Source organism: Bison bison, unplaced genomic scaffold, assembly GCF_000754665.1.
Source record: "Bison bison bison isolate TAMUID 2011002044 unplaced genomic scaffold, Bison_UMD1.0 scf7180017864139, whole genome shotgun sequence".
Lineage (NCBI taxonomy): Eukaryota > Metazoa > Chordata > Mammalia > Artiodactyla > Bovidae > Bison > Bison bison.
This window is the reverse complement of record NW_011494711.1, coordinates 3,340,470-3,366,925: the sequence shown is the minus strand read 5'-3', so window position 1 is coordinate 3,366,925 and position 26,456 is coordinate 3,340,470. Positions and strand designations below refer to the sequence as shown.

The following is a 26,456-nucleotide window of genomic DNA, read 5'->3' as shown; positions in this document are numbered from 1 at the left end:
GGATCTGGATTTTGTGAAACACTTTTATTTTATAGTGATTGAAAACCAGCTGATTATTCAAATAAAGTAAAAAAATGTTTCTTGGACTCTTAGATAATGATTTTTTTTTTTTTAGGTGCATCTCCCTAAACATCAGTGAGGAGTTCAATCCCAGGAGTTTGCTAACACAGACTAAGCAGAAGATTAGGATCATGGTTTAAACTGAAATGTGTTAAAAGTACGTGCCTTTATTCTCCTAAGGACATAAAAAGATATTCAAACAAGGCTTGTAGGACAGGAAGAATGTTTCCAGGGAAGGGAAGCCATAATCTTTTTGTTAGTTAAGCTTTTTTTTTTGATAAAGTGGCACATAAAAAAAACTTGATTTTATTTGCACAGATTATAAAACAGTTCAATGTCTACATCTTGTATTTGTAGCAATTCCATTTATATAATAAAAGCCCAATTTTGCTGTTTCTAATTATTTCTTGAATAAACTGTCAAAAATATTTAGGTTTATCAACCCAAAGAATGTTTGTCTGGTCTTGGAGAGATTAGAGAGTAAAATGTTTTATGAATAGGAATATGGAATTCATTTTCTTATCAAAGGTAGAAACATTATGCTGAAAGTGTACCCTGACAAGTATATATTAGGCATTATAAGCAATGGGTTTAAGGACTTCCCGGTCATTTGGAGAAAGACAATCCTTTTATTGTGCTGGCAAAATGCTTTTGGTTTCCTTTGCCATTAAACCTAAATGCCAGTGGAGGTTTGAGCAGAGTTGAAATAGCTTTATACAATATAATCTTTAAGAGAATAATATATACCTGTAAAAGGAATTTTTATTTCTTAAGGAGATGAAAAATTACATGTTTCTTCATCCTATGTAGGGAATGTGCATTATTTTCATCTCCTGCTCAGATATAAATTTTTCTATCTACTTTGAACATTCTGCACATTTCTTGCCTAGTGAGTCAATTCTACCAATTGTGGGGAGGGGGAAAGCTCAGAAGACCCTTACTAATTTCTTCTAAATTGAATGGTAGTTTCATGGAGAAGTTTTCATTTAATTTATGTGATCAGATTGTGTTAAGTAGAACCAGACTATGGGGTTAAACAGTTCCATATGTTTCAAAGACCCAGAACTTTTCCTGAAAGGAGACACCATTCTAAACTCAGATGTTACCTCCTGCTTCCAGAAATGGCTGCAACTCCACCCCAGTTTTAGCTTCTCCCCAGTTTTGTGTATCACACATCAGCACATGGGAGAGTTCCAATCCCCTGGCGCTTTCTGTCGCCTGGAAGGACCTCTGCCACATTGCTGGGTTCCAACAACCACCAGATTTTTCTCCCCCTATCATTGTTACTTGCCTTTGTTCTCTGTATGAATGAAGAACTAGGCACATACAAGGAAGAAAGGCCAAGTTAACCAAATTCTGGAAATCTGGTTCCTGGGTCAGAGCCATGCTGAACCCTAGTGGGATCTACAAATGCTTTACAACTCACCACTTGACGATATGACATTTTGGTGACTACAACCATCCCCTCTTCATTTTATGCTCCAGAAGTTTGTGAGACCTCAATGAGTCATGAAGAATCCAAAGTGATGATAACAGAAAATAAGAACTGACATCTGAACAAAGGTTAGTATTTGACAACGGATAAAGATTGGTATACCTTCCCTTCCTCGGGGCTTTGTTGACAAGAACTGTGAACGTCGTCTTCTCTGACTAATTTTCCAGGCCAGGAAGTCAGTCCTTTGATTTGGCCCCAGACCAAGTCGCCAACGTTGAACGTCCTTGGCCTATAAGGGATCAATTCATTTGAAGAGGGGGAGTCTGGGTTCCTTAGGTCATCTTCACTACTAATGCTTTTAGCGTCTGAAGGGCTAGGTACACACCCGTTAATGTTTTTGGCATTAAAGTCTCCATTGTAATGGATGTAGTCTTTGACCAGAGAACTCTCCAAACTATTGGAGGAGCTCGGAGATTGCTCCTCTAGGACAAAGTCTTGCTTTGTGGTGCTCAGCAGCTCTCCAAAGCCCCGACTCTGCCGAGATCTGTTTCCGTTAATGTGTGCGCATCTTTCCACAGTGTTCTCTAGTCTCTCCTTAAAACTCATCATAGTTCTTTTGTAGTTATTATACCTGAAATTCTCCTCCAAAATCTTATCCCCTTGACAGTTTCTCGGTGGTAACAGTATTGGGTGCTGTTCCCCAGGCAGAAATGGCAGTGTAGAGACATTGTTGGGCCTTTCGTGACAAGGACTATTGTGGATGTGGCCTGGATGATCTAAAAATTCCTCACACTTCCACCTGTTTCGCTCCCCTCCAGGGCTTTGCTCCCCATCCCACTGTTTTTTAGATGTGTGGCAACCTGCTGACTTGAAATATTCAAAGCCATCTCCTTCGCTGGAGTTCTTCCCGTGGTCCAGACTGCTGGGCAGCCGAGCCCCTCTCGCACTCCTCAGCCGTCCATCGTGATCCACACTGCCCATGTTTCGTCCGTGAATGACCGCACTGACAGCACTGGGGAGACTTAATGGGTCACCGATGGAAGCAGTGAAGGCACTCATGGCACTCAGAGCTGGAATGGGGCTGATCTGAGTTGTACTGTTGACAGCAGTGGTGATGACAACCTGCATCCCTTTGCTGGCTGCATCCACGACTGCTTTGTAAATAGCATCTACGGAAGCATCGCCTTGGCCCCCCATGATGAGGCCATCCTTCACCTGCTGACCTAGAGATGGGTCAATCCTCGACTGCAACTCACAAGAGGTGTCTTGGAAAGGTGGAAGTGTAGTGTTTGGATTTTCGGGAAGTGCTGTGAGCCCCGGCTGAGTGCTTATTCTTTTGTTTAAGAGAGCTGCATCTTCCTGCATTCTCACCTTAAAGAAATAGACAGGAAGTAGTGAGACAGAGAGAGAGAGAAAAAAATTTCAAGTCCTTAAAGAGAAAGATTGTAATTTTAAGATTTACCAGAAGACCAATGACTATAACAAGGAAGGCCATATAAAGACAGAATAAGACTCAAAAATGAAATCAGAAGTCACTCTGTATAGAAAGACATGTCTTGATTATACTTGGGTACTGTTTCTTTGATTGGAATCATATAACAGATTTAAAAAAAAATCATATTACTAAACATTCTGTGGAAAAATTACAGTTGAGGTGGTTGGACACAAAAGGTTTCCAGGTGATGATTCCATGTTTTTAGTGTCATTACAGGTTTTCAACTTGGAATTCAAAGAGAGAAACAAGTCTGTCACCAGCATTGCTCACATTAAAAAGGGAAACAGGTTTTAAAAATGATCTCTAACTCATTGATATTTCTACTGAATTAAGTGAAATAGAAAACAAAAACAAATATATATATATACACCCCTTTCTTAACAATGAAACTATTTCTGTTGAGTTGTGCTCAGTCCTGTCTGCCTCTTTGTAACTCCACAGACTGTATCCTGCCAGGCTCCTCTGTCTATGGGATTTTCCAGGCAAGAATACTAGACTTGGTTACCACTTCCTACTCCAGAGGATCTTTCTGACCCAGGGATCGAACCCGTGACCCTTGCATTTCCAGCATTGACAGGAGGATTCTTTACCACTAGTACCACCTGGGAAGTCCCCAAACTATTTCTGAGACGACACTGAATTTTTGAAATCTTTAGGTAGGGTAGTAACACCAGCTTTTCACCCTTACTGGGTAACTGCCTGAGGGACATTCCCACGCTGCCAACAGTGACAACAGTGGCCTCGGAGGTGATGCTTCATTGGGAAGAGGTGACGGGAGGAAATGGCCAGTGAAGAGTATCAATGCTCATCATAGGCATGATGAGTGCACTTTGAAAAAGTCCACAGGTTATTCTAGTTTCACCAACCCCAGCTAAGAATTGCTCTCCAGAACCTTGATACTTTGGATTTCCCGTCCCCCCACCCCCTGCTTCACTGACCCACGATCACTCACTTCCTGTCTTTACATCTTTTCCTGCTAAACCAGAACCTGGGATCCATCAGCAACATAACTACTTTCCTGCCATTCTCCCCTTATCTACACCTACCAGATAAAAATTCCAATCTTGGGTCAATTTAGCTCCCTGCCTTCTGTATCTGTATGCACAGTGAGGATGCTGAGTATCTATCCATAGGAACTTACGGCTTCCAATCTCAGCTGGGGGTTTGTATTCCCATCAATCCTATGATCCTCTGGTTAGGTATCACTCTCTGTCACAACTATTCAGATTTTATCCACTTCCTCAAGCCAGCTGCTATACTATTTCCCACATTACTCTTAGTATTTGACCCTACTTAACAGAGATAATCAAGTTTATAGGTTAGGAGTTCTCATTATTCTTATACTTGGCTACTCCCTGCCTTCTGGCAGCACACAGTTCCCTGCACAGTGTCCCTGGTCCTGTCCTGCTTCCCAGTGTAAGAGGCGCTCCCTCTGCCCTCTGAGTAAGTCCTCTGTTTATGCTCTGGATACCAAGCCTTTCCTCAGGGATCTTGCCTTATCTGTTAACCCCTTCTCTTCTTTATGTTCAATCTCTTCTACTTTTTTCTTTGTCTCTTTTCTTTAGCATTCAACTATGTGCATGGCTTCCATATTTTATCAATAAAAGTTTGCATTCAACCTATGCCTACCTTGGGGCACTATTTTATTTCTGTTATGTTCTTTGTAGTTAGGTTTTAAAAAGTTTTAAAAAGAGTAATCCAAACTCTAATTTATTTTTCATTCTTCCATCCATTGCAATCTGGCTCCTGCTCCCACAACTCCGCAAAAACTGCATTCAAGCTACTGTTGTTCTAACTGCTAAATCTAATGGATTCCCTTCAGGCTTTACCTACTTATTTACTCATTGACATGGTTGAGAGCTTATTCTTCCCTTCTAAATTATTTTATTATATGAGTATTTTTTCATTGTCCAAAAGAGAAAAGCTTTCTTCATCACTTTCCCACCCAAATCTATACTTTTGTATCCCACTCTGATTCCGTTTCTTTCTCAAAAGTGATCAGTGTTCGAATACATCCTCATAGACTTGTTTTTAATACCTTAAGTGTGCAGCTGCACATCTAGTTTCCCTTCTTTCTTTCACACCTTCCTTTCCCCTTGCCTCATTTCTTTTTTTCATATAAGTGGTATTATATTTTAGTACTGTTCTATAATACAACAGTGTTGGAGTTCTGTAATCTTGTGGATCTGTCTATATCAGATTATATAAACCTACCTAATCTTCGAATCTACTAGATAGATGAAAATAGCAAAACATACTCAATATTTAACTATTTTCCTACTGATGGTTGCTTAAGTGGTTTCTAATTTTTGACACCACAAATCAAATTGCAACAAAACATTCTAGATTGTGCCTTGATTTCTCCAAAATATCAAAGTTGAACTTGTGGGTCAAAGGACACACACATATATAGACACACATATATGTGTGTGTATGTGTGTGTGTGTGTAAAATTGATAAACTATCAATCACCCTCTAAAAGGACTATGTCAGCATACAATCAGACCAACAATATATCTGAAAGAATCCAGTTCCCCACTCTGTTAGCAAAGGATATAACTATCTGATGGACATAGTAATGTTGTAATTTGTATAATTCTGATTATTCATGTTTATTACTAATTATTATTTAATTTTCTGAAATGTCTGTTCATTTCTATTGCTCATTTTTCTAATTGATTCTTTTTTCTTCCTAATTTGTAGGAGCTTTTAAAATATTATGAATGGCAATTAGTTGCTATTATTATGCATGTATTAAGTTGGCCAAAAGTTTGTTTGGATGTGGCCAATGAACAAACTTTCTGGCCAACCCAGTAACTTCTGCCAGGTTGCCACCTGTCTTCAACTTTGTTTAGAATATCTTTAATCGTACAGATTTAAAGTTTTATGTATTCAACTCTGTCACCTCTTTTCTTTTTGACTCCTTGGTTTTGTGCCTTGCTGAAAGAGCCTTTTCTACCCTAAGATTATTTAAAAATCTTCTATATTTTCTTCATGTATTTATTTAATGTTCCTCTTTCCATCCAGCTCCTTAATCTATCAGGAATTTATTTGTTTTTAGAACTAAAAGAAGACCAAGTGGCTGAAGCCAGGGAGAGAGTGGTGTGAACTGGTGCTGGAGATTGAGGCAGGGTAAACACGTTAAGGATGTGGATTTTAATCATGGGAGCAATGTTGTTGTTTAGCTGCTAAGTTGTATCCAACTCTTTTTGCGATCCCATGGAATATAGCCCACCAGGCTCCTCTGTCCATGGGATTTCCTGCAAGAATACAGAAGTGGCTTGCCATTTCTTTCTCCAGGGTATCTTGTTGACCCAGGAATGGAACCCCAGTCTCCTGCATTGGTAGGTGGATTCTTTACCACTGAGTCACCAGGGAAGCCCTGGGAGCAATGGGAAACCACAAGAGTTTAAGAGGGTAACATGATCAGTTTTTAATAACAACTTCTAAAGGACCACTGAGATGCTTCAGACAAAATAAAATGCTTCAAATAAAAACACTGAAACTTTAACATTACTGAGGAATAATAGTAAGTAGAGGTGAAAAGGTACATAATCACCTTCTTTTGTCTGTTTCTCCCAATTTAGCAAAACAAGTAGTAAACATTGTTTTCTACTAAAGTAACCCAGGAAAGGAGAGTACCTGGAAGTTCTGAAACAGACAAGCCATGGGGTTATTGTTAGCTGGGCAAGGAATTGTGGACTGTCCTTGAAATGCCTGGAGATTCTGGTACCCCTGAAGAAGTTGCTGCTGCTGCTGATTTGGAGGAAACATCTGACTGTTGTTTAACAGCGACTGTAGATGAGTCAGTTGATGGTTATTCAAAGTACTGTTTATTGAGGGCATGTCACCTATAGTATGAAAAATATAAAATATAAGTCAATGTGATTCTTTGGAGGTCCTATGCCTATCTTTCTTGAGGATTTCTAAAAAAAACTAAAAACTAGACTTACATGGTAACTCTTTTCTCTTTTTCTCCTCAAAGTCTTACTAAGTGGTAAGAAAGACTAATTTTCTTATTTATCTTTCATAATCATTATTTATCTTTCATATCATGGAGAGACTAGTTAGTTTTTGGTCTATCCATTAGCCAATCCTTATATATTGATCTTCAGTGTCATAGAATTCCTTGAAGCCATTTTTGTTAAAGCAACCACAATTAAAGGTTAAAATTAGCCCTAAATGCTTTAGCAATCATAAGATAGTTAAAATACGTGGGCCTGACCAGGCCTGTTTACAAAACTTAGTTCTCAAGCCATAATAATAACTACCACCAAATCAAATTAAATTTGGTTTAGAAATATGTATTAATATGTATTTTGTCTGTTTTAATATACATTTTGTTTTTACATAAAATATGTATTCGGTATTTTGGTTACCTAAAATTAAAATTGTAAATAAAGCTAGTAATACAGAAAAATTCACTGTCATAGTCATAAAGAATAAATGTTATATAATCAGATAGGATGCTGCTCCTGCTGCTGCTAAGTCGCTTCAGTTGTGTCCGACTCTGTGCGACCCAATGGACGGCAGCCCACCAGGCTTCGATAGTTAATACCAAAGTTATATTCGAACTTCAAAATTAACTTGTTTTGAAATTACATTGACCTTATTTTGAGGATAATGTCATAGAAATTGTCCTATGACTTGAAATCTGTAGCGCTTTTTAGGTTCTTTACTACACTAATTTGATTGCCAAATAGGAGTAATTAAACTATTTTATAAAGGTGCTTATGAAAACTAGAAACATATTATTTTTTTAGCTACTGAAGATGCCCTTGACAATATCATGTACATTTGCCTATGTTTCCAGACTTTATGGGCACCATCTCTATACTACAATTACCGGCATCAAACAGCTGAATATACTTGACAAGATTTTATAAATTTTTTGAGATAAGATAATCTACATAAAGGATTTTGTTTTTAAGCCACAAAGTTCTAAAGAATAATACTGTTTGAGAAAACCGAGCAGTAGCTATTTGTTTCCTTGAACTTGGGCAAGCATTAACTTTGAATGTTTTTATGTCTTGTTTCTTATTTTAAGCATTTAGTTTCTTATGGATAAGCATTTAGTTTCATTAATTTAGGGATCACCTGGAAAAGCACTTCCTCAAACTGTTTTCATCCACAGTGCAGCTGCTCATACTAACCCTGTGATGCCACATCAACTAAAATTCAAATAAATGTTATTTTTAAGGTGTACCTGTGCTTTAATTATTTGAAAAATAAGACACTACTTGGCTTAAGAGAATGATGAGTAGGTTAGGTTTAGGTGGCATCAGAATTAGGAGAGAAGGCAGATTAAAATGACATTTAGTATTTCTAGAATAGGGGAAAAGGAAAAAGTCATTTTCATGTTTGTATAACTATGGTTGTATGTGGGTGTTATTATATTTAGTTCTTCCTTAAGCAAGCTGTGACATAACAAAAACATTTTTAAAAATAGTGTGACAAAATGGAGGTTTTTTTTTAAAGGAGAAAATAGAATTAGAAAAACGTTTCTTTTGTAAAAATTTGTGAAAAAATTTAACTTACCAAGCAGACCTGTCCCCAGTAGAGGGTTAAGTAGCTGTGGCACCACAGAGTTACTGTTGAGTTTAGCTGGACCAGGTGTATTCCCAGCATTATTAGATATATTCAGCAATGTTTCTGCCATTGACACCACTGCTGTCCCACCAAGTGTTGAGACAGTCAGTGCTGCCACTGCTGATGATGTAGTGGTTGTGGTAGTGGTTGCCTGGGAAGAAGTTGCTATGGAAACCTCTGGATGATTAGCGGTGTTGGCCGATGCCGAGTTCAGGACACCTCCCAACAGCTGGGGATTCAAGGCCATTAATCCTGAGGCCCCAGTGACAGCTGGGAGGAAGAGGGGGTTAAAAGTAGTGTCACTGCCTGCAAAGCTTGGTAAAGGGTTCCCCAGGGGGTTGGTTAAAAGGGTCTCAGCTCGGCTGTTCTCTGACTGATTGCTTGGCAAATGGTCTGGTGGGGCTGTCATCTGTGTTAATGAGGGTAAGGGGGTATTTTGCTGTTGCAAAATATCTGAGATGGCCAGATTGAAAGATGGCAGGGGAAGCATGGCAGCTGCGTGGGCTTGGTTCTGAAGCAGGGCTGCTAAGAGTTGAAAGTGAACAGGCTGCAATACCTGCCCATCCATGTCACCGGAGAGAAAAGCTAAAGCAGCGTTTACATTCGGGTTGAGAAAACCTAAAGGGTGGAGGTTGATCTCAGACTTGCCTTCTCCTGCTGAAGGCTGGAAGATATTTAATAGATTCTGGTTTAGGAGATGCTGTTGATTCACTGGCAAAGAGATAGGTAGAGAACTGAGGAGGCTGGGGTTCAAGGGGTGTGGAAGATGGTTGTTTGAAGTGCTGTTGGATGGAAAATGAAGTGCGTGCTCCTGGCCAACAAAAGGAAAATCACTCCCAATGGGCAGCTGACTCTGCAGTGGGTTTCCAGCTGCGGTGGTGACTATGACGCCGTCTTGAAGAACAGATGTTGTCTTTGTGATGGCAGGGTGGTTGATGCCAGCTATGGCTATGGAGGAGGATGGTCCTGAACCGCCTGAAAGAAAGGGGAAAAAACCCATTTATTAATTACGGAGGTTAAGGAAGACTTCTCTATAAAAATACATTGAGATATATTTCGATGAATATATTACATGCCATCTTTATAGAGGCTAACCAGATTAATTGTAATTAGAGATGATCTGACACGTTAATGAAACAAGTTCAACTTCATACCTCTTAATCTACTTTGAATGTAAATATTCTGGAGAAGTTTAGCACTTTAAGAAATAGCTGTTCTGTCAAATAACTTGTTTTTCACAGCCGGACAAAGTGAAAATGGGGGAAGCTGTGTTGTAGTCCATTCATTTGGTTAGAAAAAAGTAACAAGGCTTCATTTTTCAAAATATATTTTTACATAAAAAAAAAGTTTTTGGTCTTTATTTATATTACTAGTATTTTCTTTTAGGGGAAAAAAACAAATAGAATATGCATGAGAATATAAAACAGATAATAAAAAGTACCTATGTAGATATATTAATATTTTAGTGTATAGTTTTCTGGGCTTTTCCACCTGCATGTATGTATTACATATGCAGACACACACACACACACATATATGTTACATATATTTTTAACAAAAACAGAATCATATTGTTTTGTAACTTTTCTTTTATCAATACATTGTTACTATTCTTTCATGTTAACTATAGATCTATTTGACTAGTATCCATGTATGGATATACCATAATTTATTCAATCCACAGTTGTGGATATTTTGATAATTTACAATCTTTTACTATTTTAAACAACACTATGATAAACATTCTTATTTACTCATCTTTGCTAATATGCTCAATTGTTTTCTAAGGAAAAATTCTTAAAAGTAGAGTTCCAGGGACAAAAGGTTTACATATATTTTAAAGCTCTGGATACACATTGTCAGACTGCCCTCCAGTGTAGCTGATCAATATGCATTCCATTTATATTTCTATAAACAATGTCAGTAGTGCTCATTTTTCTCATCAACACTGTGTTTATCATTATTTTTAAATCTTTGTCATTCTAATAGCATAAAGATACTTTATACTCATGATTCCTTAACCAGTCTTCATCCAGTGGTATTCTTAATTGTGAAAATCTTATGTATGCTAAAGATGAAAATTCAAGGAATTTAATAATAAAATTAGAGTTGTGTATCATAATTGTTTTAGTTGTTACCAATCCAAGCTGCACAAAACAAACAAGCCAACAAAACAACCAATGTCTGGGTCCTAACCAAGATCAGCACAGAACTCATCTCTTGGGGTACAGCCTGGGCAGTAGTATTCTTTGAAATCACCCCTGGTGATCCAGATGTACAAGGTGGGTGTGGGGAGGGTGAGAATCACATTCTGTTGAAAAGGAACCTACAAGCATCTTTTGGAAAATGTCTTACCCTAAAGAAATGCATTGTTTTATAATAATATATACATTTAGCAAATATTAGTTATTATAAGCACATACATTTATTAAAGTATTAGACATGTATATGTTATAATGAACAATACAGTGTTACTGAAAATCTAAAATAATTCAAACATTTTACTGCTGTGCTATGCCATCACAACAAACTTTATATATGACTATGTTACCACTGAGGCCTTGTCCAAATACACAGAAATGTTTCCATAGTTGTAATAGAAGTACAAATACAATGATATATTTTTCTTATTTTCTCCTACCAGAATAACACAAGGGTTTTTCCTTTTTGATATATAGACTCTATATGAATACTTTTAACCATGTAGCATGTAGACTGATCATATTTATTGAACTACCTGATAAAGTTTGGCATTCATATTTTGATTTTTTCATTATTACATATAACATGGGAATGGACATCTTCCTGTATATGAAAGTTTCCTACCTTTGAAATTTTCTAAGGAAATTTTGAGCATCAAAGACAGGTAAGTGAAAGGCTTGCAACATGTAAAAGTATACAAATAAAAGGAGCTATCATTGTCATCATTATTGACATTAGTAGCTAAAGTTAGTTGTGATGATGTCGTAACAGTACGGAGTATAAAATCAGCATATCCAACACATATATTTCTATAGTATGACTTTGCAAGTCTTCTAGCTGCTGTGGTCTACTTTATTTATTTTTTTAAAGCTCTCACTGTTGCATTTAAAGGAGATAAGATGCTGAGGTAGGCATAGGGTATACAAATCTTTAAATATTAATTCAGATCAGTGATAAAAAACAGTAACACCTTAAACATTTCAGTGCTCCTTAAATCTTGCTGCCATTTCCATAAATAGGTATTTTGCTTTATTTGCATTTGGAAACCATTTTTTTGAACAAGCTAATAAAAACTCTTATTTACTAGTAATCACTATCTATGGCTTTTTCCCCTATCTGCTAAATAATAATGACATATTTAAATGTACAGATCATCATTTCTCTAATCACAGTCAAGAGTATATTTCTGAAATAGTCTAGTGTGTATACAAGGCTTTGTAGATGAAGGATTTCCTTATAGGTTATTACTCTTTTATCTTTATTTTGTGAAACAGAAACATCCATTTTGAGGATTTATGAAAGTAATCATTTGGGGACATTATTCTAAAAGTTCTCCATCTAAATATTCTTGAGGAATTACAATAAAGAAAATATGGTTATTCTGGGTATATTTTTGCATTGCAAACAAGAAGGTGGTGAGTATCACAAGCTTCTTAAGGGTAATACGTGGATCAAGGCATATTTTTTATTTTCCCTAGTTTTCAACACACCCAATTTAACAATCAAGTATACTCCGCTGAACAAAAGGATAAAAATGATGATACAGACAAACAACAATAATACAACACCCTGCCTATTCTTTCAGGAAAGCAGAATTTAGACAATGTGATAAACACACAGTGATAAACACACAGATCTACCTGTCTGTCTCAAATAAACATTTATTGAGAGCTTATTATGAACCACGAAATTTTAAAGCTCTTTTCATAAAGTTAGTATAACTACAAGGCAATATGCTAGGAACTATAGCAGGTATATAACAAGGGGACAATCGTAAAACTGAAGGTGTTAGGAAAAACTAAGCAAGTGGTAACCTTTGATCTGGGATTTGAGAGTGGAAAAGGAGACAATGGGCTTCTAAGTGGAAGCAAAATAATTTTAAAAATAGACAAGGAGGTAATAAAGTATATGGAGGGTAATAAGAATCCTATGTATCCTCAAAACAAAGAAATATGACTGAAAATATTGTACGCTGATTTTCTACCCACTCCAGCCCTCCCAACCCTGGTTAAACCTGCTGCCGCCTTAGACAAGCAGTGAAGGTATTTAAAGTCATCTTTCTAAACCATTAAAGACAAGGATTACTTATTTCCCTCGTATTTCCAAGATCCAAGAGTCTCTAACACATGGTTGGCATTCAAAAAATGTTGGTTGAATCAATCTATTAAGATTGTAAAACATGCATTCAACTTCTAGAAATCAGATCACTTGCTCTCTGTGTGTGGCAAGTGTGTATGTGGAGGAGAGAATACCACCCTTTAGTAGAGAAAGTGAAAACTGACTTGTATCGTGTATTTTAACTCTTGTATTGTGAAAACTGACTCTTTATCTCCTGGTCCAGTGCCAGGAGATAAAGGCTGCTGAAAAGGAGATGGTTGGAAGATGTCAAGTTACTTTAGAAGACTCCCAGGTATGCTGGAGAGTTAAAATAATCTTACAGAGGAAGAGGTCCATCCCAAAGTACTCTGAATTCTTATAGTCACTCATTATTGTTGGGGTCACTGAAAGAGGATCCCATCAATTTTTATAGCTGGAAGGAAAACTGGAAATTGCTTATTTTTGAACCACTTAATCCTGAATAGGCATTCTCTGGTGAACTTACTACTTATCTCTGCATAAAAAACTATCATCTGTTGAAGCATATGGGGACAAATGTTTTCTCAAAGCTGATTTTTTTTGGTGGGAGCAGCTGTTTTGTGCTTAATCTAATGAAGGAGATAGTTTTGGGGCTTTTTTTTAAAAAAAAGCAAACTATTCACTGAACATTTAGCAGTTAAATAACTAAAAGGCAGCTGGGAGCCTGGAACAAGTTAGCAAGCTGGAAAAGTCCTTTAATTGGAAAGAATTTTTATCTCACACCAGCCAGCGGCACCACAAAGTGGCATAACTTCTTTTTCTCATTGTTTGCTGTTACTTTTAAAGAAGTAAGAAATTAAGACTGGAAAGCTACCCAAACAAACATCCCTGGTGTGAGATCATATTCCTAGACACCCAATCAGAGATTGAGATAGTTCAGTACAATTAGGAAACAACAGTGGGAGTTCTTCCTGTGGGGCAGATTTTCAGATGTAAACTGTATTCTTCACACACACATATAATTTATAATGTATGTGTGTCTGTGTATGAGTGTATATACAGAAATAGCATCAGTAATTTCTTTTTAGGATTTTTTAAAGGATATTTTTCCTGTTACTAAATTTCATCCTTGAGATGTTTCATTTTTAAAAAATTGCTTTTCAAAAAAAAAGTACCGTCTACATCTTTAGATTTTTTTTCTCTTGTCACTAATACTCTGAGAAAAGCCATTGTTCATATTAGGCTAAACTCTTTCATAGTTGGCCCTTAAGTATTAATACTGTTGCACATTTCTTTGTATGTGCACAGGGAGGGCATAAGGCTCATTCCAACTGACCAACAAGTGTTTTAAAAATATCATTATAATGGGAATTTGCTGTATGACTCAGGGAATTCCAACTGGGTCTCTGTGACAACCTAGAGGGGTGGGAAGGGGTGGGAGGTGGGAGGGAGGTTCAAGAGGGATGGGACCTATGTACCTATGGCTGACTCATGTTGATGTATGGCAGAAACCAACACAATATCGTAAAGCAATTATCTTTCAATTAAAAATAATTTAAAAATGCCATAACACCAGTTCGGCCTACAGTCCCAATTTTGGTAAATATAACTTCATGCTATAAAACTTTTTCTAAATTGATAAGCCCAAATACTGATTTTTTAGCCACAAAATTCAAGAACCTAAGAAATAAATCATATAGAAGGTACTCCTTCACTATCTGACCTTTATCATTTGCTTTGGCAAGTGTATTTCAATTGCAAACAGGATCAATGATAATCCTTAAAAATGAATGCTTCTAGAGACAGAAGAAAATATCATGCCCTGGTGAGTCTAGTAAATATACTTTTCAATCCCATGAAAAGAGAAAAAAATTCTCCTATTTAAAGGATTGATTTAAAAAATTGAAAGATAACTTTTATGAGCAGTCTAGATCTTCCAACATTAGTTTCCCAAGCCTTAGTAATGACATGGTAACATGTATTTACAAAGATATACCAGTCTCTGTCTTGTACCTTGGATGTTGATATAAACACCCAGCATTCCTTTACCAGAAGTAGACAGGAAGCCCTAGGAACTAGTGTCTATTTGTTCTTCACCGAAAACCAAAACAACTTAGGAGTAAGAGTGGGGAGGAACTGGTGGCAGAATCTGAGAAAATACTCTCTGCAGTCAATAGGGCCAACCTCTTAGGGAAGAGGCAAGACCAGTGGAAGGAAGGAATGTAGCCTGTACCTTGGAGTATGAGGTCAGAGTGATGATGACTGGATCAAGGAGGCCATTCTTATGGGGTCAGACAAAATTGTGTGTTTTATTACTGATCATTTCTGGTTCCTCTATTAACACATAGGATTACTCTAAAAGCTGTTGAAATGAAAAAAAAAAAAAGCTTGAGATTTTTCAGTTTCTCAAGTAACAATGGTTTTTGTTTTACAAATGCTTTTTATCACATTTTTCTTAATAGTTATTGTAAGGAAACAAATGCTGAGAGAAGAGGTTAATTCTCTTGGTTGGTAGGATTTCTGTTCCCTCTGTATGCTAGAATAACAGTTAATATGCTCCAACTGTCAATATTCGAACTGGGAGTTCACCCCATTTTGTTTAATGAGCAGAGCAAGTAGTTTCTAGGTTATTAACAGTTAACTTTGTGTCCTTCCACTGTATACTATTTTATCTTCAGTGCTAAGCAGTGCTGAGCACATACTAGATGCTCGATACGGACTTAACTACCTCATGAATATTTTAAGACAATGTTTAGAGCTATTTAAAGGCTGTAAAATCAATTTCATATACCATCAATCAGTATATTTTGATAAATGAAATAGTAAAGAAAAAAAAGTACAATGCATAGCCATGATATTATTTTGTGGAAACTGATTCTGTTAACTTATACATGTGAATGCTGGGGCATGCTCTGTTAGTGGGTGATGAAATAACTTCAGTGGATCATGACTGTCATGAAAATACGAGATAGGATAAGATACGATGAGACAGAATGGCAGAGTGCATCACATGGAGGGTTTTTTCAGGAAATTTTTGTTGTACATTAAAAACTTCTCTTTGGTGAAATGGAATCCAAGTTAATTCTTGTTAGAAAGAAATTAGATGTAAAAAAAAAAGTTTGAAAAACACTGCTTTAGGATCAGGCCTCTCAGTTGCTCAGCTCTGTGGGGATGATCTATGGAGCTGTGTTTCAGGAGGCATACTTATCAGACTCTAGTGCGGCAGGTATCCCTGTGGAGTTATGCAGTCCAGGAGCCCTGCTCTAGGGCATCTGTGATAAATACTACTCTCTCCTATACCTGTACCCATGGGTCTTGGAGAGAGATTCTGAATTTCCCTGGATTAGCTCCTACCCCTGGAGTATCTTGGCAACTCCTGCAGACTTCTGTCTAGTTCCATTCTAAATCTGTAAAATGGTGAGTTGTTACTTTGACTTTGCCAGAAGTATAATTCTTAGAAAATAACTTTTACTCTACTCTTTCCTTTGTTAGCATTAATGTTGTGTGATAGAAGTTCCTAGAAGGTAGAAGTTTATGATTTGATTTAGTACTACATGCACATGGAAATGAAATGTTTTGATGACACTGTAGGAAATATGTTTCAGCATTTTTTTTAATGAGTCAGATCTTGGTAGAGTTAACTTTACTGCCTAGAATTTGGGTACTTTTAAAGGCTACTTCAATATTTTTAGACCACTTGATTTTAGTAAATAAAGCTTAGGCATCTCCTTGAGATCTTAAGGATTTATAGTGGTTTTATAAGTGAGCTTAGTGTATTGCAATAGAATAGAATTCTCCCAATTTGCACACTGGGACAATTTATTTCTTGAAAGGTACAAAATAGACCATTGAATCAGCAAACATATCACACCACTATGAGTTCTCACTTTTGATTACATAGACTCAATGTCTAAAATCAAACATATTTTAATTCCTTTTTTTGTACACGAGGAAACATTAAACCTGGATTATGTAAACAAAGCAAGTGGTGTAACCCTGATATTAGGAAACCTTCTTAAACAGCAAGACATTGTCTGTTGTAAAAATATCTTACAGCAAAGAAGAAATGGCTCATTTTGCAAAAATTTATCTAAAAGAATAGACATAGATTTTTATCACATAATCAAGAATTTAATATAGTTTTGGTATTTGATTAAAAAACAAGAGCAAAGGGCAACTTTCAACCTAGAAGTCTGTGCATCAATCAGATGAGGAATCTAGGCATTTAAAAACTTGGGTGGAAATACTTTCAATAGCAACTATTGTTAATTCAGTCACAGCCTTAAAGCAATCTTTGCCTTTTTTCACTGTATGTCTACATTAGACAAGAGGCTTACTTCCCTTCAAACGTCCCATATCCTGAGAGAGCTAACATGTACAATAATCCATCCTGGAGTATTTTTATCCCATAACCTTTTTGCAACTATAACCTCAAATGAAGGGAATGACAGTTTCCCTTTCTTTACTAGGATGTTCTAAGAATAAATAAATACAGAGAACAAAAAGCCAAGCTTATATATGAAGTATCCTTTTGTGGTCTCTAAGTTTCTTATACCTACCAGTTCAGAGGCTGCACTGAGTTTCAATCAAATGTATTTTGTGCTGAAAAAACACTTTCTTTTCCAGAGTTAAAAAATATATATATAAATATTCATGAGCATATATTTATTCACAGGTTTATTTATATTCTTGTTAGTCGATGTATATCTTTAAGAGTTAAGGCAAAGAAATGATTGAATTATTTACTCTTTTGGTACAAACTCATACTCTGCCCCTTCACAGGACTTTATTTTCATGTGTTTAGAAGAGCTGATTAAATGTTTATTACCAAAAAGTGAGAATATAAAAGGCATTTTAAAGTGAAAAAGTTGTATTTAATGACTTTATCATTTGGAGGAAGGCAAGCTTCAGTTATTAAGTTGGTTAGAACAGTCTAAATCTTTTTACTTCTTTGAAAACTGTGAAAACCCACAGGGCCATGAAAGGCTGGGTCCTTTGCAAAGGCCCCAGTTACTGGCATGCGTGTTTTTGTTCTGTGGTAAACAGGTGGGCAGCGGTCAGAGGCCTGAGGAGGCATGGCCCCGATGAAATCTGCCGGTCAGGGCACTTGATTTTGAATTCTTCCCTAAACCAAACAACAGGACACATGCTGGAACCACTTAAATGTTGAAATTCAACTAACTTCATAAACTGAAAATTGCTTTAAATATATATACGACTGATGGATTTCATAACATACCTGCATTCAGCAGTCTGAATGTTTGGACTGAGACTGAGGAATTGATTGGGTTTGGTTGCCAGATCCACCAGAACTTTGTTTTACAACTTGAGGAATGTTACCAAGTATCCTACTGGTCGTTTTCTAAATCTGTTACATGGAAATATTAAACTTCACTTGTAATTTCATAGCCAAAATGTTAATAGAAACCTGTAAACTTTGCAATGCAAAGTGTTAAGAGAGCTTTAGTGGAAAGGCAATTTCAAAATGCCGAACAGAATTAATAAAACCTGATTTCTAAGCATTTCGTATTTATCTGATTTTTTTTTTTTTTTACTATCTTTGCCTTCAATTCTCATATATGAGTTATAATACATTTTAAATATGGACTGGTATTCACATATAGGCCTAGAACATGAATATTTGGGTTGTTTATAATAAAAACCTCTCTATAAAAGAAGTTCTTGAAAATAAACAACCTATCAAGTTAAATGTTTTCAGAGTGACTTCTGGTCTTCAATGAAGTCTTAATGGAACATTTTTGAGCTGCTGCTTAGGAGAGTGGAAAAAAGGCACTGGGGTGAGCAGGAGGTATTTGAGCTCTGTTCAGGCTCCACGACCACAAGGAAGACTTGGGCCCTGTCACCTGTAGGTGTCTCTCACTCTCACTCTGCTATCAAAACTGGAGTGACGGGGCTGGCATGGGCACAGCTGTCTCCTACAAAGGCCTACTGACACATCACCCACTAGGAAACCCATTCTTATCTGAGTGAGGCAATACAAAATCATTTACATAAAGGTTAGCAAATGTAATTCACAAATGAGGGGTAGTTCTTTTGATATTGTGGACATTTTATCTGCATTGACACAAACATCCTAGTTATTGTATACTAGTATATCACAGTCCAGAGAGAGAAGGCAAAATAAGTGACTTTGGTCTAAAAGTGCATCAAAAGTTTACAAACATGGTTTCTAACATGCGTTGATGTGCTTCAATTCACTGTCTTTTGGATATTTTTAAAGATTTGAAAGGGAAAACAGTATTTTTGACAACTAGATGCTTCCAATGAAGAACTTATGCAGCTGGGAAGAAAACAGATTTTAGGATCAGATGAACCTGAATTCAAATCCTTATTCAATTATGTATGACTTTGGATACTCAAGTTCTCTGAGGCTCAATTTACCCATCTGTAAAATGAGAACAAGAACACCTTATACTTTGGAAGACTGCACAAATTAGAAATAATACAGGTAAGTAACCTAGTACATCATAGGTACTCAAGGATAACTAAAAGCAACATTTTAAGAATAAAGTGTGTTTTCTTCTAATGTCTTCCTAGTATGCTAGGAATACTTAGCAAATCTTGATGGGAGAGTTATGTCTGTCATCAGCTGTCTCACTGTAAATGCCCACCTCTGGTGTTTATTTGATGTTTGCTAAGCAATTATCACGACAGTACCTTCAGCTGACACAGTTCACTGTGTATCTAAAAAGAATGATATTAGAGACCTCGTCAATAAATCAGCTCATCAAAAGAGCTACATTAGTAAATCTACCCATTTTTATTACCAGCTGCACATCAGATCTATACATTAATTAGTATTTAATTTTATTAAGTTTAATACTTAAAAAAATTCTAACTGACCTAGATTTTTATCAAGCATATGTTTTCTGTTATCTGACACATGATTGGTCACATCCACATCATTATTAGACATTTATTCTCATCCCTTTTGACTATTTATATGCTAACACTTTCCTTATATTAATAAATTTTCAACATATGTGTTTCAACAAACCCAGCACTGGCAATCCAGATCTGATGTTTTACAGAGAGGCATGGAACAAAAAAATACATGTCTAAGACTATATAAAATAAGTCTAAACTTGACAATCAGAAGAAACAAGAACATAAATAAATGTCGGTCTTTTCCATTATAGATAAATTAAAATACATCATTAATAAAATACGTACACTTTGCAATATGAACTTAGACCTGAAACAAAGTAAGTTGAGGTAAGGGGTATCAAAATTTAAAAATATAATACAATGAGACAAACAATGTCTCATCCAAATGATTGAAGGTATGCTTAATAAATATAGTGTATTTTTAAATAGTTACTGACTTTATGTAACTTTAATCTGCTAAATGCATAAGATTAAATTTTCATTTATTTGAGATTATCTAAAAAGAAATACGAGTCACTGAGAAGCTGGAAGCCCCTTTGGAATAAGTATCCTGTTAAACACATAAAAAATAGCTTCATGAGTTTTCTTAGACTATCAAGAAGGCACTAATCATTTCAATTATCTTTTTCACCTTATATTCTTTTTAACACAAGAGGTCAATGAACAGTTCTTCATTAAATACTGACATCAAACATAACACATAACAGAAGTTGTAGAGAATGGCAGGTATAAGTAGTGACACCAGGAAGGAAAACACTTGATTTTACTATCAACAACAAAGACATGTAGGTCATAATGCCTTTCTAGCATGGTGGTCTAACAGTCCATATATAACCACACAATAGCTTACTATTAAAAGCCTCAGCAGTTTTCTCACTTCCAGTAGCAATCTGGTTTTAAAAGCCCACTGTTTCCATATCTGAGTAATACTGTCTCTATATTCATTTTTTATTTCCACCTTGTCATTTCCCACCAATCTCTCAAATCATTATTGTTGGATTCTGGGTATTTCTAATATTCTTATGGTCAAATTTTCAGATGTCTCCATGAATTTATCTCTACAGTGCTTCTTTAAATTTTTTTTATAGCAATTTCTGAGGACTCTACTGAACAAAATACAGTTCTTTCTACTGTGTCTACTTTCAAATAAATCTGTCTCCATTAATAGCAGATAATGAGATACAATAATGTCAATGGTAAAAATAATGGTTTAGTTCTACAAGAAAACTGCAAAATAATTTCAAGATCAAAAATTCTGGAAATCAGGTTTTCAAGCCTTTTTTATTAGAAAACTTAAATTATTACCTTTTTAAAAAAGGAAGTAGCCAATATCCATTTTTGAATTTTTTCAAACAAATAGTAATAAGGGATAGCAAACTAGGATAAGAAAACACATTAGAAGACAGCTTTCTACTTCATACAACTTCTAGTTAACTCTTCCTATTCATTCACCTATTTCTGGTCAGCAGCAAGAAGAAAAAAATATCCATTTATTTTTGCCTCTTTTTTGGATCTTCCAAGGTGAGCTTCATTTACCTGAATACAAACACAAGCTAGGGGAAACGGCTTTTATATTGGCATTGACCAAGTACATGTCTCATGAACCAGGAAATCCTGCCTTCTATGGTTTCTTTCGTAGTTTAGAGTCCAATGGTTATTGAACCAACTGAAAGTTGAACGAAATTCAAAACAACAGATTGACAACAAATAACGGAAACACATGGAATCCTCTTGGTTGTTATTTTTTTCTAAGAGACAAATCCCTAGCATTCTGTAAATAAAATTATAAATACTAAAGAAATGATGAGAATTTCACATCGGGGAAAGGATCATTTCTTATCATAATAAATATTTTGGTACAAATTTTAAAAAAACGTATAAAAGTTTAGTACCTTTGGGTACTTTTTTCTAATAAAACCATACCTGCTTCAGAACTTGTTTGATTATAGCTGCTAACAATGCTGTTTGGTATCACTGGAGTGGAGGACGTTGAAATTCTTGACTGAGGTGGATTGGGATGTAATGAATTTCCTAAAGCCATGCCCGACTGACTGAGCATCCCACAGTTCCCGCTAGCCTGAATCTGATTTATTAAACCTGTAAGATGGTGGTTTGGGACTGGACTATTACTGTGAACAAAGTTAGTGTTTGCATTGTGGCAGTGCACGGCTTCCCCTCTTAAAGGTATGCTCTGTGTCAGTGAATTCTGAAGAACACTGGAGTTCATACTGGGATCTGTAAAATGCAGCTGGTTAGCAGAGCAAGGCAAAGCAGTATTTGAGCCCCCACAACCCGGGGTACTATTGCTACTCAAGTGAGAGCTTTGACAACTCATAGACTGTAGTAACTGAGACATTGAACTGATGGGAAACGACCCCTGACCCTGCTTCCTTAGCAAGTCGGGTCCAGGTTTAGGAACTGCAGAACTATCCATTTGAGACTGTCTGAGCAAACTCAACACTGTGGTAGGTGGCTGTTTTCTTTTCCGCAATGAGTCTTTTTGCTGAGACATCAGCTTATCTCTTAGTGCTGCTCGACCACTTTGCCCTTCACCTGACGGGAGAAGCATGTTGGCAGTAGGAGGGAACATGGTGTTTAAAGTGCTATGTCCTTCAGTGTTGCCACTGCCAGCAACAGCTCCAGAATTGCTACTGCTGCTACTGTTGTTACCAGCAAGTTTGTTTTGATTTGCTAGCTGTGCTTTGGCTGCTGCTGAGAGTAAACTACTTGCTGGAAAGGAGGCAGCATTGTGCTGGTTCAAGATCTGATTTAAAGGCATTCCCAGCAAACCAGGCTGACTCTTTACAGAACCACTTCCGGCAGATGCAGTAGGAAAAGCTGCACTGCTTGGGGGATTTAGTACATTACTCATTCCAGCAATTAATGGGTTAGGGATATCCTTGTACTGATGATGTCCATCGGACTTGGTAGAAGGGCTTGATGGCATTGATGGCCTTGGGGACCCTATTGTTGACCTTGGTGACCTGGGTGGAACCTTAATACCACTGCAATTGGCCTGGGGTCCTAGAGGTGGCATCATGAAATTTCCGTGATCTGATGATGTGGAAGATGAGCGTGATCTTTGGGGCGATGCCTCAATCCTTCCAATTCCAGTCCCCATCATGTGCACTGGGGATGTCACTGGAGAAGGGGACAGGGAGGTTGAAGCTGAATGCTGAACTCTTTGTACATGACTCCCATGATTCATATGACCAGGTTTTACGGTTGGCAAAGGGAGATTACTTGGCAAAGGAACAACAGCAGGAGGCATGCTTACATTCATCACAGGTACCTGAGAGTGGACATTTGAATGGAAACTAGTTGGATTAATGATAACAGGGTTCTGATTCACCGGTTTACTAGGAATAGGGTCAAGAATGCCAAGTGGATCTTTCTCAGATGTTAATGGCTTTTTCTGAAGAGCACAAGAAGGTGGAGGAGGGGGAGGTGGGCCTTGGGGTGGTTTGTGGTGGAACATTGCTCGTGGTATTTCCATATTAGTTGAAAAATTACACATTGGTTTTTTCATTACTGGACTCTTTGTAGTCAAGGTTGGGGAAAGAGGTATATTAGTCCTTCCAGCCATTGCACAGGATGACTGTACAGGAGAACCATGTAGCATTACTGAAGGTGGAGAAAGAGGAGTCCTATTCAGGTGAATAGGACTAGAATTGGGAGCTCCGTGAAAACCAGGATTATTTCTTGTGAAGACATCAGGGCTTCCGAGTGGGTCAGTCCTTGGCGAGATCGAGCCGTCTCCATATATCTGGGAACCTGACGACGCGGGGCTGGGCAGGCCTCCATGGCTGCCACGGAATGGAGACTTCTGTCCATGCTCATTGCTGCCCAATCTCTGCCGGGGGTAGACAGGGTGGGGTTCCTGTTGCTGGCTTCCAGGCAGTTCTTGTACATATAGTCTTCCCATGGTGTTTGATGATCCAATCATTAACTTGAAAGGATTTTTACATTCAGGCATTACAGAATTTGTAATTCCTTCATGTGACTTATTTCTTACAGATCTTGGAGTTGCTGCCCGTGAAGGTACTACTGGAGTTGCATCTGATGTGAAAGAGAGAGAAAAAAAATCTGTTAGTAGTCTCAATCCTTTTGTGTGAAAATGGAGGAAGGGAAGGAAAGGAGAAAATGAGAAAGGAAGGGCATCTGGAAAAAGAAATTTGCAAATAGAAACTGTGACTCTGCAATAAAAAAAAAGGTTTGTATTCTACAATAAATTTTGTCTGAAAAAAATGCACATTATTCTTCCTTAGTTGACCAAAGGTTCTCAATAACTGCTCATTATGCTTGTTTACCTCCTATCTGTTGAGAAAGGATGGGGCTCTGAATCTGTACATACAGACATTACTCATTCTAATAATGTTTATCATATGTAAAATCAAGATTGACAGCCCAGATGGTTTTTAAGAATACAGTTACAAGAGAAAATTGTAATCTGTCTGGCATACTATTTTTTGGATGATTTAAATGAACTGCCATTTTCACCAGAAAATTTTTTACCTTATAAATGTTTCTATAAACCTCCACAAGACAGCTACAAAAACTCTTTCTTATCCCAACATTTTCACTGTGACAGTAAAAGAGTCTTAATTTTTGTGAATTAAGTAAACAGGATTCTCAATCTTTTATAAAGGGAGTGGTAACAACAGTAAATACAGTGAAGTTAAACAATCATGCTAACTTCACATCAAGTTGGTAATACTGCCACACTTCAATTACTTTACCCTTAATCAGTCATTGCTGTAAAAACAGCCTTCATCAACCAACTTTGGTAAAAGATTGCAATTCTTTTATTAGGATAGAACTCTTATGCAAAATTTAGTCAGAGTGCGACCATCTTCAGTATTGGGTTCCAACTGAGTATTCTCTATTTAGAGTGCATTGCTCCCTTGCTGGTTTTTTGGAATCCCTTCAGTTCTTTCGGAGATCAGACAGAATACAGGCAACAAAAGCAGGCTGGTTCATCACACAGATTTTTCATTCAATCATGTCAGAATTCTAGTTTTAAGTTTTTTTAGTCCCTAAAGATGTTTAACTATTTTATAAAGTTGTGACTTCTAAAACAGGGGTGGCAAATAAAATTAGCTTCATATGCCAATTCTCATCAACTGGTGGTGGCTGCTTACAGAACTGTGCTGAAAAGGATGCTGAGCTCTAGCTGGGCTGCATGAGAAAATGCCAATGATTCTATTAAGGGCACAGGACATGGGAATGGTACTGTTCGCATTATATACTGGCCATCCCAATTCTGAGACCTACAGCATATCAGCAAGTATACTCTCAGATTCATTTGCAATCAGAGGTATATTTACTTGAATGGATAATTACACATTTTAGATAAATATACTTCTACCTGCTGGGTACTATGCAGGTTGAATCATAATGTAACAATTTCTGAGACAGTAGTTTTCAACCTGGATAAACAGAAGTCTTGATAGGTTACAATTAAGAAGTAAAAGAATAGAGTGAACAAATATATTTTTCTTGGGAGGTGTGGACTTTTTGTTTCTGGCATGGTAGAGATTCTTTGATAGAGTGATTTCTGGACAATATGTGAAAATTAAGAGAAAAAATCATATAAGAGAATTGCAGTAGATAAATTCAACTGAAATCATTTTTTTTGTTAAATAAAGTTTTAAAGTTCATAATCAAGGCAATAACACATGAAAATGTTTGGGGCTTACATGGCATTCAGTGCGAACAGAGTTGTCTCTATTAATATCACTAACATCATTACAGGACTGACTGTCCTCTTCAGTAATAAAACCACCAAATTGTGTCTTTTCTTGTTTATTTATATAGCCATCTATAGTTCAATGATAAGAAATATAGACATTGGCATTTTTATGTTCAACAGAATTTAGAAAGGAGCTGATGTTTAGAAAGGATTTCTTCCCTACTGGGGAAAAATAGTTACCATTTAAAAAATAACAGGGATACTAAATAAGTAAAAGCCATGCTGCTGTTATGTGGCAGTAAGGAATTAAAGTATTACAAGAGTTGGGAAATGTAAATGTTGGGCACTCAACGAGTGCTTTCCTGTATATCAAATAGACTTTTTAAAAGAGATAAGTTACATGTTTTACGCACGTAAAACAAAGAGAGGTGAAAACTACTGAGCCTTCTTAATCCTTAAGTATTTAAATCCTAACCTTTTAATATAGTTTAAAATTAAAAAATTGAAATAAATGCTATGTCTGAAGCTGGTAAAAGAGTAGAAATTAATCCAATCAAGTATATAGTTTTAAAAGGAGATGGAGATATACCTTATATGCCTATACTAATTTAATTAAATATTTATCTTTAATTTCATTAAAGATACTAGAATGTATAGAATATGACAAAGGACCTAGATCAAGATTCTACTTCAGTCATTAAAAAGGCAACAAGGCAGACTCTGTAGGCAGGGCTGAAACTGCTATGATGTGAAGTGAGAACAGCAGTAAATATATGAGTACGTGCAAACACATGTGCAAGGTACAGCGTGAAAATGAAAACACACTTACATCAAGGTGGCAGGACAATGGTTAATTTTAAATAGCTTATTACTATTAAATGTTTTTAAATTGTTGCAATACCTTATAATTAAAAAAATGTAGCTCGTTAAAAGAAATAACAATTCACTAAAGTATTTTTTTCTTACATACCTTAGTGGAGCAATTTTTCTGATCATTC

General features: G+C 36.6%; 1 protein-coding gene across 3 annotated transcripts in view; it reads right to left on the bottom strand.

The window, feature by feature from the left end:
- The window catches only part of MBD5 (methyl-CpG binding domain protein 5), a 72,557-nt gene that overhangs the window by 23,983 nt on the left and 22,118 nt on the right, over positions 1-26,456 (bottom strand). For 2 of the 3 annotated variants that reach the window (XM_010839952.1, XM_010839953.1), the window contains 4 exons: positions 21,690-23,825; positions 8,529-9,554; positions 6,633-6,841; positions 1,658-2,866 (listed from right to left, as the gene is read on the bottom strand). In XM_010839952.1, the coding sequence (XP_010838254.1) occupies positions 1,658-2,866; positions 6,633-6,841; positions 8,529-9,554; positions 21,690-23,825 (4,580 nt within the window). The remainder of the gene's footprint in view (positions 1-1,657; positions 2,867-6,632; positions 6,842-8,528; positions 9,555-21,689; positions 23,826-26,456) is intronic. The other variant, XM_010839954.1, reaches the window with a different exon arrangement.